This window comes from Oncorhynchus gorbuscha, linkage group LG14, assembly GCF_021184085.1.
Source record: "Oncorhynchus gorbuscha isolate QuinsamMale2020 ecotype Even-year linkage group LG14, OgorEven_v1.0, whole genome shotgun sequence".
Classification (NCBI taxonomy): Eukaryota; Metazoa; Chordata; class Actinopteri; order Salmoniformes; family Salmonidae; genus Oncorhynchus; species Oncorhynchus gorbuscha.
The window spans coordinates 7,600,292-7,613,959 of NC_060186.1; the positions used below are offsets into that span (position 1 = coordinate 7,600,292).

At 45.5% G+C, this 13,668-nt stretch overlaps 1 protein-coding gene across 1 annotated transcript in view; it reads right to left on the bottom strand.

The window, feature by feature from the left end:
• Positions 1-2,771: 2,771 nt before the first annotated feature.
• LOC123994358 (adiponectin receptor protein 2-like) overlaps positions 2,772-13,668 on the bottom strand; it is an 87,592-nt gene continuing 76,695 nt past the window's right edge. Inside the window, exons 7-8 of the mRNA XM_046296864.1 lie at positions 5,965-6,170; positions 2,772-3,226 (exon numbers count right to left, since the gene is read on the bottom strand). Of these exons, the coding sequence (XP_046152820.1) occupies positions 3,098-3,226; positions 5,965-6,170 (335 nt within the window). The 3' untranslated portion in view covers positions 2,772-3,097. The remainder of the gene's footprint in view (positions 3,227-5,964; positions 6,171-13,668) is intronic.

Sequence of the window (13,668 nt, forward strand, 5' to 3'; positions counted from 1 at the left end):
CATAAAGTATTAGATATCACAAAGCCAAATAAATACATCAAACTTTCCCAGAATCCTTTTTATTAGAACAACTACAGCAGATATAAACCTGTTGCAAATCCCACGTCACCACTGGACGTGTGCTTCAACAAACAATATGCACTTCCCCAAACAAACAAAAAGAAATACATTTTTTTTTTTCTGTTGAAATGTCACAATGAAACAAAAGGCCTTGTAATTCTGGATCTGAAGATTGAGAAGACATCTATATCGTCTCAACACAGAGCATTCATTAAGGACCTCCTAGCCTGGTCTCAGATGTCTTTGTGTCGTCGAGCCAACTCTGACGGTCACAGTCTGACAATGAGTTGACTGCAAGACAGCACAAACACATCTGGGACCAGGCTATCAAGGACCCAAACCCAAGAGAAGGACAGAAAGGGAGAAGAACTCCTTCCTCCTAAAAGAGTCAAGAGTGGAAACTTCCTCCGTGATTATGTTTAACGCCGATGATCAAACAAACTCTTAATATAACTCTGTTGTAGAGGAGTGTAAGGGTCCGACTCCACTGTCTGGTCTCGACTAGTTGCCAGATCTGTACAGGCTTAAGCATAACTTCCGATTATCAACGTCATGGCATTATTTTACTAAAGCACATAGTGGACCTGGCAACCAAGCTAGCTGGGACCCCTGTTATCCAGTGGGACTGAGATCAAGGTCTCAGATGCACCGCCTGTATATCGTCATAATGAATACATGTCTGTTAGTGTTTCAACTGGAGCGACAGGTACAGAAGCAGTACGACTGAGCAGGTGTGTGGCGGATGAATCTGAAGTGGAGAGAGAAGGCTCTCAGCCTCAGCACGGCTGTGCACCTGTGGCGTAGATACACGTCTAGAAAGTAGATCTGATACATATGAATAACTAAAAGGACTCAATTCAATCCGTACCGCCGAAGCTCACCTCCCATTGAGCCGACTTGCGCAGCGTTTCCCACGAATGCAGTCTCAGCAAAACCATTGCTTTTAAAATGTCAAATCGTGTTTTAAAGCTGAACTTCAGTAATGGATTGAATCAAGCCCTAATACACAAAGCTCTAAACAGACCCCCAGAGTGTTGTGAAACCGCTCAGAGGGGAACCTGCTATTACATGTTTCAATCTTTTCAAATCACATACAAACCCTTTAAAAGAGAATAGAAAACCTCCCCCCAAAAAAGACACAATCACAACAGTATTGGATCAATAAAAAACCCAACTTAAAGCCTGTGATGATAATGAATAATAGACAAAATAATAGCATTCAAAATCAAATAAAACACATTTTAGAGATGCATATTTTGTTCTGAAATATTGATCTTCTGTTTTTATTTGCGAGGCCCAAATGGCACACGATTCCCTATATAGGTCACTACCTAGTCAAAAGTAGTGCACTAAATAGGGAATAGGGTGCCCTTTGGGCCGTGATCTTAAAGTCAATGAATCACACACTTCACACAAAACGTAGTACAAAGTCACTTTATACCAGAGCAGAAAGAGAGGCTCAACTTGGTAAGGAGATAGAAACGGACAACCTTTCACTGATGACGGTTTCACTGAGGGGGTCGAGGAACTGAAATGCATCAGGAATGGAAACCTGTTCCCTTATATATCGTTGTACTACTATAGACTTTACGTTGGGCTCTGGTCAAAAGTAGTACACTATATAAAAAGGGAATAGTGTGCCATTGTGGACGAGCACCAACGTTGGTTTCTAATGTTAGGGAAGGAAGGGTCGTGTTGACTGCTGGGATGACACACTAGATGTCACAGTCTAATGGAATGAGATGAAGTAGCTACTAGCTACACGTCAAGACATAACGGCACCCTATTCCTCATGTAGTGCACTACTGTTGAAAAGAATATGAACAGAATTCAGCACCTGATTTGTCAACTGGGACTCAACGTCAGCCAGTCACAGGTCACATCTCCACCCAGGGCTTAACCCTTGCTGAGCCGGGAGATAGCTGAGCCTCCTCCCTCGTTGTGAAGTTGTCTCTCCCTCCCCCTTCACATGTCTCAACTCTTTGTGCCATAGCACCCTTCAACAGTGTGTGGTTCTCCTATATTCCCCCCTTCACTTCCCCCTCTGGCCAAATGATTGGTTTATACACAAATGCTGTTTTCTTGGTTGTTCATCTTAACATTTTTTGTATTTATTTCATGTTTTTTTATATTATTATTATATATATTTAATACAAATCTATATAACCCGAATTTAGAAATCTTATTTACATGAAAAAAGTTGAAAAGCGTCTAGCCTGCCCGTCCCCCCACGCCCACCCTTTTCATGGAAGAAAAAACATACTTCACATAATTCAATTCTCTTTCTTTCTGTAAAGCTTTTCTAGAGCATTAAGAAACCCCCACCACTAGAGCATTAAGAAACCCCCACCACTAGAGCATTAAGAAACCCCCACCACTAGAGCATTAAGAAACCCCCACCACTAGAGCATTAAGAAACCCCCACCACTAGAGCATTAAGAAACCCCCACCACTAGAGCATTAAGAAACCCCCACCACTAGAGCATTAAGAAACCCCCACCACTAGAGCATTAAGAAACCCCCACCACTAGAGCATTAAGAAACCCCCACCACTAGAGCATTAAGAAACCCCCACCACTAGAGCATTAAGAAACCCCCACATTGTATTTTTTTTGTTGCTTTGTACGGTGAGCACAACGTTTAGAATGATGATAATCAGAACAACCACTTCAACAGATTACTCAAAATTCACACAATTTTTTTTTTTTTGAGGGGGGCAGTCTCAAATGTCCAAAACCCTAGATGCAGTTATTGAAAACAAGATGGAGATGGAGAAGAAAAACAAACGAGACTTAGGTCATTTTTTTTCCAACTGAAAAGAAAACCTTGTCTTTTTTCCCCGTGTCCTCTAAGGGGTTTCTGTATGTACAGAGAGAGACGGGGCTACTGGGGAGTCAGTGTGTGTATGAGCCTCCATCAGTCTCCCGTGTCTGTTATGTGTGTGTGTGTGTGTGTGTGTCTGTTATGTGTGTGTGTGTGTGTGTATATATGCGTGTCTCCCCCTGGTGGTGTGTTGACGTGACGACATGCAGGATCTTCACAGGGCATTGTCCTCCTCACAGCCCGCCCCGGCAGCGTAGCGGAAGGCCTGCAGGTTGGACACGCCGTGGAAATGGACGAACGCTCCTGCCACCACCAGGACGTGGAACAACTGATGAGAGTGGAACTGGAGGGAGAGAGAGGGAGGATCAGTGAAGATTTCAGCTACTTCTGATTTAGCCTCTATGGTTGCTGGGTCACGTTATAGGCTGACATGAGCCCGTGTGCCAAGACAACTACTTCACTCATTGTCATATTTGGTTTGCCACAGACGGACATGGGAGCAGACTAGAGAAGAAACAGATCTGGGACCAGGTTAACACTCATGGACTCTCCGTGTTTGTAGTAAATAATGTCTGAGGATCAGATGGTCCAGACAGTCAGCCGGACATCACGGCCCCAAAGACACAGGAAGTATCAGTCCAGGGTTTCCCCAAACTCCGCCCACAGGACCCCAAGAGGAGCACGTTCTGGTATCCCCCACTAGTACAACACAGCTGATTCAATTCAGTCAGTCTGTCCAGTCAGTCTGTCTGTCAACATGTCCAGACTATGTCATGGAGGAGTTGGTGTAAACCAAATACCTGCCACGCTACATTGCCCATCTAACTCAGCGATGTGCCGTCATGCCCCTCTGTCCCGGTCCTCCCCTCTACGTGGGGAACACAGGGCTCATGTTGGGCTAAATATCAACCATCTCCAGGACAGATGTAGAGCACAGGAGGGAATAATCCCCGACACACACACTGACCCCACACACACACACACTGACCCGAGACACACACACACACACACACACACACACACTGACCCGAGACACACACACACACACACACACACACACACCACACACACACACACACACACACACACACACACACACACTGACACGACACACACACACACTGACCCGAGACACACACACACACACACACACACACTGACCCGACACACACACACACACACACACACACACTGACCCGAGACACACACACACTGACCCGAGACACACACTGACCCGAGACACACACACACACACACACTGACCCGAGACACACTGACCCGAGACACACACACACACACACACACTGACCCGAGACACACACACACACACTGACCCGAGACACACACACACACACTGACCCGAGACACACACACACACACTGACCCGAGACACACACACACACACTGACCCGAGACACACACTGACCTGACCCGACACACACACACACACACTGACCCGAGACACACACACACACACACGAGACACACACTGACCCAGACACACACACTGACCCGAGACACACACACACACACACACACTGACCCGAGACACACACACACTGACCCGAGACACACACACTGACCCGAGACACACACACACACACACTGACCCGAGACACACACACACACACACTGACCCGAGACACACACACACACACTGACCCGAGACACACACACACACTGACCCGAGACACACACACACACACACACTGACCCGAGACACACACACACACACACACTGACCCGAGACACACACACACACACACACACACACACACTGACCCGAGACACACACACACACACACACACTGACCCGAGACACACACACTGACCCGAGACACACACTGACGAGACACACACACACACACACACACTGACCCGAGACACACACACACACACACACCCAGACACACACACACACACACACACACTGACCCGAGACACACACACACACACACTGACCACGAGACACACACACTGACCCGACACACACACACACACACACTGACCCGAGACACACACACACACACACACACTGACCCGACACACACACACACTGACACACACACACACACTGACCCGAGACACACACACACACACACTGACACACTGACCCGAGACACACACTGACCCACACACACACTGACCCGAGACACACACACACACACACACTGACCCGAGACACACACACACAACACACACTGACCCGAGACACACACACACACACACACTGACCCGAGACACACACACACTGACACTGAGACACACACACACTGACGAGACACACACACACACACACACACACACACACACACACACACACACACACACACACACACACACACACACACACACACACACACACACACACACACACACACACACACACACACCTGAGACACACACACACACACACACTGAGACACACACACACACAGACCTGAGACACACACACACTGACCTGAGACACACACACACTGACCTGAGACACACACACACACACGACCCGACCTGAGACACACACACACACCGACCTGACACACACACACACACACACCGACCTGAGACACACACACACACCGACCTGAGACACACACACACCGACCTGAGACACACACACACACCGACTGAGACACACACACACTGACCTGAGACACACACACACTGACCTGACACACACACACTACTGTCCTAAAGTACTGTAACAGAGTGGATATTAACCTCCCACCAGCTGAGGACCAGAAAGGGGGAGGAGAGGGGCACGAGGCCCAGCCTGATGTCCCTGTTCTGGGCTAGCTCTCCCAGGCCTGCCTTCTCCAGCTGGGTGTTAATGAAGGGGAACCACCGGGTCACACGTGAGGGGGTGTAAAGGATGGTACTGTCATACTAAATGACCTAACCACGGCCCTATACAATGTCCTCAATTCATTATTTACCTTCAGCTGTGTGAGGGAGACTGAGGAAAGGTTTCCCCAAAACAAACACATCTGGGACCAATCAGCCCACACTGAACAGCCAAAGAGTTATATTTAACTCCACACACCCACACATGCAGCCCAGAGGTCCTCTCCTTGTACCCACCCAGATGTCACATTTCCCGGGGAAGAACCTCTCTGGGATGCGGGCTGCACAGATACAGGCTCCAGAGATGTAGAGCGTTGCCATGAGGAGCAGCCAGCCCATCTGACCCATAGTAGTGGCTCTCAGCAAGCCCTCAGTGATGACAAAGTGCAGGGTGGGGACCACACCGCTCAGACCCAGACCTACAAACACTCCTGGAGACAGACAGACAGACAGACGTTAATATAGACAGACAGACAGACGTTAATATAGACAGACAGACGGGGCTAATATAGACAGACAGACGGGGCTAATATAGACAGACAGACGGGGCTAATATAGACAGACAGACGGGGCTAATATAGACAGACAGACGGGGCTAATATAGACAGACAGACGGGGCTAATATAGACAGACAGACGGGGCTAATATAGAGACAGACGGGGCTAATATAGAGACAGACGGGGCTAATATAGAGACAGACGGGGCTAATATAGAGACAGACGGGGCTAATATAGAGACAGACGGGGCTAATATAGAGACAGACGGGGCTAATATAGAGACAGACGGGCCTAATATAGAGACAGACACTAATATAGAGACAGACGGGGCTAATATAGAGACAGACGGGCTAATATAGAGACAGACGGGGCTAATATAGACAGACAGACGGGGCTAATATAGACAGACAGACGGGGCTAATATAGACAGACAGACGGGGCTAATATAGACAGACAGACGGGGCTAATATAGACAGACAGACGGGGCTAATATAGACAGACAGACGGGGCTAATATAGACAGACAGACGGGGCTAATATAGACAGACAGACGGGGCTAATATAGAGACAGACGGGGCTAATATAGAGACAGACGGGGCTAATATAGAGACAGACGGGGCTAATATAGAGACAGACGGGGCTAATATAGAGACAGACGGGCCTAATATAGAGACAGACGGGCCTAATATAGAGACAGACGGGCCTAATATAGAGACAGACGGGCCTAATATAGAGACAGACGGGCCTAATATAGAGACAGACGGGCCTAATATAGAGACAGACGGGCCTAATATAGAGACAGACGGGCCTAATATAGAGACAGACGGGCCTAATATAGAGACAGACAGGGCCTAATATAGAGACAGACGGGCCTAATATAGAGACAGAGACAGGACCTAATATAGAGACAGACGGGCCTAATATAGACAGACAGACGGGCCTAATAGACAGACAGACGGGCCTAATATAGACAGACAGACGGGCCTAATATAGACAGACAGACGGGCCTAATATACACAGACAGACGGGCCTAATATAGAGACAGACGGGCTAATATAGAGACAGACGGGGCTAATATAGAGACAGACGGGGCTAATATAGAGACAGACGGGGCTAATATAGAGACAGACGGGGCTAATATAGAGACAGACGGGGCTAATATAGAGACAGACGGGCTAATATAGAGACAGACGGGGCTAATATAGAGACAGACGGGGCTAATATAGAGACAGACGGGGCTAATATAGAGACAGACGGGGCTAATATAGAGACAGACGGGGCTAATATAGAGACAGACGGGGCTAATAGAGACAGACGGGGCTATATAGAGACAGACGGGGCTAATATAGAGACAGACGGGGCTAATATAGAGACAGACGGGGCTAATATAGAGACAGACGGGGCATATAGAGACAGACGGGGCTAAATAGAGACAGACGGGGCTATATAGAGACAGACGGGGCTAATAGAGACAGACAGGCGTTAATAGAGACAGACAGGCGTTAATAGAGACAGGCAGGCTAATATAGAGACAGAGACAGGGGCTAATAGAGACAGGCAGGCGTTAATATAGACAGACAGACAGGCAGGCTAGAGATAGAGACAGACAGGCAGGCGTTAATAGAGACAGGCAGGCGTTAATATAGAGACAGGCAGGCGTTAATAGAGACACACACAGGAGGCAGGCGTTAATAGAGACAGACAGGGCGTTAATATAGAGACAGACAGGATAGAGACAGACAGGCGTTAACACAGAGGGTTAATATAAATAGAGACAGACAGGCTATATAGAGACAGACAGGCGTTAATAGAGACAGACAGAATAGAGACAGACAGGCGTTAATATAAACAGACAGACAGACGTTAATATAGACAGACAGACAGACGTTAATATAGACAGACAGACAGACGTTAATATAGACAGACAGACAGACGTTAATATAGACAGACAGACAGACGTTAATATAGACAGACAGACAGGGTTAATATAGACAGACAGACAGACGTTAATATAGACAGACAGACAGACGTTAATATAGACAGACAGACAGACGTTAATATAGACAGACAGACAGACGTTAATATAGACAGACAGACGGGCTAATATAGAGACAGACGGGCTAATATAGAGACAGACAGGGGCTAATATAGAGACAGACAGACAGGGGCTAATATAGAGACAGACGGGCTAATATAGAGACAGACAGGGGCTAATATAGAGACAGACGGGGCTAATATAGAGACAGACAGGGGCTAATATAGAGACAGACAGGGGCTAATATAGAGACAGACGGGACTAATATAGAGACAGACGGGGCTAATATAGAGACAGACGGGGCTAATATAGAGACAGACAGGGGCTAATATAGAGACAGACGGGGCTAATATAGAGACAGACGGGGCTAATATAGAGACAGACAGGGGCTAATATAGAGACAGACGGGGCTAATATAGAGACAGACGGGCCTAATATAGAGACAGACGGGCCTAATATAGAGACAGACGGGGCTAATATAGAGACAGACGGGGCTAATATAGAGACAGACGGGGCTAATATAGACAGACGGGGTTAATATAGACAGACGGGGCTAATATAGACAGACAGACGGGGCTAATATAGACAGACAGACGGGGCTAATATAGACAGACAGACGGGGCTAATATAGACAGACAGACTGTCCTAGCTGTTTCCCCTGTAACAGAGGGCTAATATAGACAGACAGACGGGGCTAATATAGACAGACAGAGGGGTTAATATAGACAGACAGACAGGGGTTAATATAGACAGACAGACAGGGGCTAATATAGACAGACAGGGGTTAATATAGACAGACAGACAGGGGCTAATATAGACAGACAGAGGGGTTAATATAGACAGACAGACAGGGGTTAATATAGAGACAGACAGGGGTTAATATAGAGACAGACAGACAGACGGGGCTAATATAGAGACAGACAGACAGACAGACGGGCCTAATATAGAGACAGACAGGGCCTAATATAAACAGACAGTTAATATAAGACAGACAGGGCCTAATATAGAGACAGACGGGGTTAATATAGACAGACGGGCCTAATATACAGACAGACAGGGGTTAATATAAAGAGACAGACGGGCCTAATAATAGACAGACAGACAGACAGACGGGTTAATATAGAGACAGACAGGGGCCTAATATAGAGACAGACAGGGGCTAATATAGAGACAGACGGGCCTAATATAGACAGACAGACGGGCCTAATATAGAGACAGACGGGCCTAATATAGAGACAGACAGGGGCTAATATAGAGACAGACGGGCTAATATAGAGACAGAAACTAATATAGAGACAGACAGGGGCTAATATAGAGACAGACAGGGGCTAATATAGAGACAGACAGGGGCTAATATAGAGACAGACGGGGCTAATATAGAGACAGACAGGGGCTAATATAGAGACAGACGGGGCTAATATAGAGACAGAGGGGCTAATATAGACAGACAGGGGCTAATATAGAGACAGACAGGGGCTAATATAGAGACAGACGGGGCTAATATAGAGACAGACAGGGCTAATATAGAGACAGACGGGGCTAATATAGAGACAGACGGGGCTAATATAGAGACAGACGGGGCTAATATAGAGACAGACGGGGCTAATATAGAGACTAATAATAGAGACAGACGGGGCTAATAGAGATAGACAGACAGACGGGGCTAATATAGACAGACAGACGGGGCTAATATAGACAGACAGACAGGGGCTAATATAGAGACAGACAGGGTTAATATAGACTACAGACAGACAGGGGTTAATATAAGACAGACAGGGGGTTAATATAGACAGACAGACAGGGGCTAATATAGAGACAGACAGGGGTTAATATAAACAGACAGACAGACAGACAGACAGGGGTTAATATAGACAGAGGCTAATATAGAGACAGACAGGGTTATATAGACAGACAGACAGGGGTTAATATAGACAGACAGACAGGGGCGTTAATATAGAACAGACAGACAGGGTTAATAGAGACAGACAGGCGTTAATAGAGACAGGCAGGCGTTAATAGAGACAGGAGGCGTTATATAGACAGACAGACAGGGTTAATATAGACAGACAGACAGACAGGGGTTAATATAGACAGACAGGCAGGTTAATATAAACAGACAGACAGGGGTTAATAGAGAAGACAGACAGACAGGGGTTAATATAGACAGACAGACAGGGGTTAATATAGACAGACAGACAGGGGTTAATATAGACAGACAGACAGGGTTAATATAGACAGACAGACAGGGGTTAATATAGACAGACAGACAGGGGTTAATATAGACAGACAGACAGGGGTTAATATAGACAGACAGACAGGGGTTAATATAAACAGACAGACAGGGGTTAATATAAACAGACAGACAGGGTTAATATAGACAGACAGACAGGGGTTAATATAGACAGACAGACAGGGGTTAATATAGAGACAGACGGGCTAATATAGAGACAGACAGGCTAATATAGAGACAGACGGGCTAATATAGAGACAGACGGGCTAATATAGAGACAGACGGGCTAATATAGAGACAGACGGGCTAATATAGAGACAGACTAATATAGAGACAGACGGGCTAATATAGAGAGACAGACGGGCTAATATAGACAGATAGGGCTAATATAGAGACAGACGGGCTAATATAGACAGACAGAGGGGCTAATATAGAGACAGAGCTAATATAGAGACAGACGGGGCTAATATATAGACAGATAGGGGCTAATATAGAGACAGAGGGGCTAATATAGAGACAGACGGGGCTAATATAGAGACAGACAGGGGTTAATATAGACAGACAGACAGGGGTTAATATAAACAGACAGACAGGCTAATATAGAGACAGACAGGGGTTAATATAGACAGACAGACAGACAGGGGTTAATATAAACAGACAGACAGGCTAATATAGAGACAGACAGGGGTTAATATAAACAGACAGACAGGGGTTAATATAGACAGACAGACAGGGGTTAATATAAACAGACAGACAGGCTAATATAGAGACAGACAGGGGTTAATATAAACAGACAGACAGGGGTTAATATAGACAGACAGACAGGGGTTAATATAAACAGACAGACAGGTTAATATAGAGACAGACAGGGGTTAATATAAACAGACAGACAGGGGTTAATAGACAGACAGACAGGGGTTAATATAAACAGACAGACAGGGGTTAATATAAACAGACAGACAGGGGTTAATATAGACAGACAGACAGGGTTAATATAAACAGACAGACAGGGTTAATATAGACAGACAGACAGGGGTTAATATAAACAGACAGACAGGGGTTAATATAAACAGACAGACAGGGGTTAATATAGACAGACAGACAGGGGTTAATATAAACAGACAGACAGGGGTTAATATAGACAGACAGACAGGGGTTAATATAGACAGACAGACAGGGGTTAATATAGACAGACAGACAGGGGTTAATATAGACAGACAGACAGGGGTTAATATAGACAGACAGACAGGGGTTAATATAGACAGACAGACAGGGGTTAATATAAACAGACAGACAGGGGTTAATATAGACAGACAGACAGGGGTTAATATAAACAGACAGACAGGGGTTAATATAAACAGACAGACAGGGGTTAATATAAACAGACAGACAGGGGTTAATATAAACAGACAGACAGGGGTTAATATAGACAGACAGACAGGGGTTAATATAGACAGACAGGGGTTAATATAAACAGACAGACAGGGGTTAATATAGACAGACAGACAGGGGTTAATATAGACAGACAGACAGGGGTTAATATAGACAGACAGACAGGGGTTAATATAAACAGACAGACAGGGGTTAATATAAACAGACAGACAGGGGTTAATATAGACAGACAGACAGGGGTTAATATAGACAGACAGGGGTTAATATAGACAGACAGACAGGGGTTAATATAAACAGACAGACAGGGGTTAATATAAACAGACAGACAGGGGTTAATATAAACAGACAGACAAGGGGTTAATATAAACAGACAGACAGGGGTTAATATAGACAGACAGACAGACAGGGGTTAATATAGACAGACAGGGGTTAATATAAACAGACAGACAGGGGTTAATATAAACAGACAGACAGGGGTTAATATAGACAGACAGACAGGGGTTAATATAGACAGACAGACAGGGGTTAATATAAACAGACAGACAGGGGTTAATATAGACAGACAGACAGGGGTTAATATAGACAGACAGACAGGGGTTAATATAGACAGACAGACGTTAATATAGACAGACAGACAGGGGTTAATATAAACAGACAGACAGGGGTTAATATAGACAGACAGACAGGGGTTAATATAGACAGACAGGGGTTAATATAGACAGACAGACAGGGGTTAATATAAACAGACAGACAGGGGTTAATATAGACAGACAGACAGGGGTTAATATAAACAGACAGACAGGGGTTAATATAAACAGACAGACAGGGGTTAATATAGACAGACAGACAGGGGTTAATATAAACAGACAGACAGGGGTTAATATAAACAGACAGACAGGGGTTAATATAGACAGACAGACAGGGGTTAATATAGACAGACAGACAGGGGTTAATATAGACAGACAGACAGGGGTTAATATAGACAGACAGACAGGGGTTAATATAGACAGACAGACAGGGGTTAATATAGACAGACAGACAGGGGTTAATATAAACAGACAGACAGGGGTTAATATAAACAGACAGACAGGGGTTAATATAAACAGACAGACAGGGGTTAATATAAACAGACAGACAGGGGTTAATATAGACAGACAGACAGGGGTTAATATAAACAGACAGACAGGGGTTAATATAGACAGACAGGTTTGTTCACACCTGACAATAACTGTACTCTCACTGATCTCTTTCTGTTGATTTCACTGATGTTACATAAGGCCTCGCTACACCTGACTGAACACTGTATTTCCAGAGAGACAGAGGAAGACAAGAGGAAAAGAGAGCGAGAGATAAAGGAATAGAGAGATAGAGGAATAGAGAGATGGAGAGAGAGGAATAGGAAGAGATGGAGAGAGAGGAATGGAGAGAGAGGAAGGAGAGATGGAGAGAGAGGAATAGAGATGGATAGAGGAATAGAGAGATAGAGGAATAGAGAGATGGAGAGAGAGGGAATGGAGAGAGAGGAATGAGATGGAGATAGGAAAGATGGAGAGAGAGAATAGAGAGATGGAGGATAAAGGAATAGAGAGATAGAGGAATAGAGAGATGGAGAGAGAGGAATAGAGATGGAGAGAGAGGAATAGAGAGCGAGAGGGGAGGAGAGATAGAGGAGAGAGGAGAGGAATAGAGGGAGGGAGAGAGAGGAATAGAGAGATAGAGGAATAGAGAGAGAGAGAATAGGAATGGAGAGAGAGAATAGAGAGAGATGGAATGACCCTCCTGTCCTAC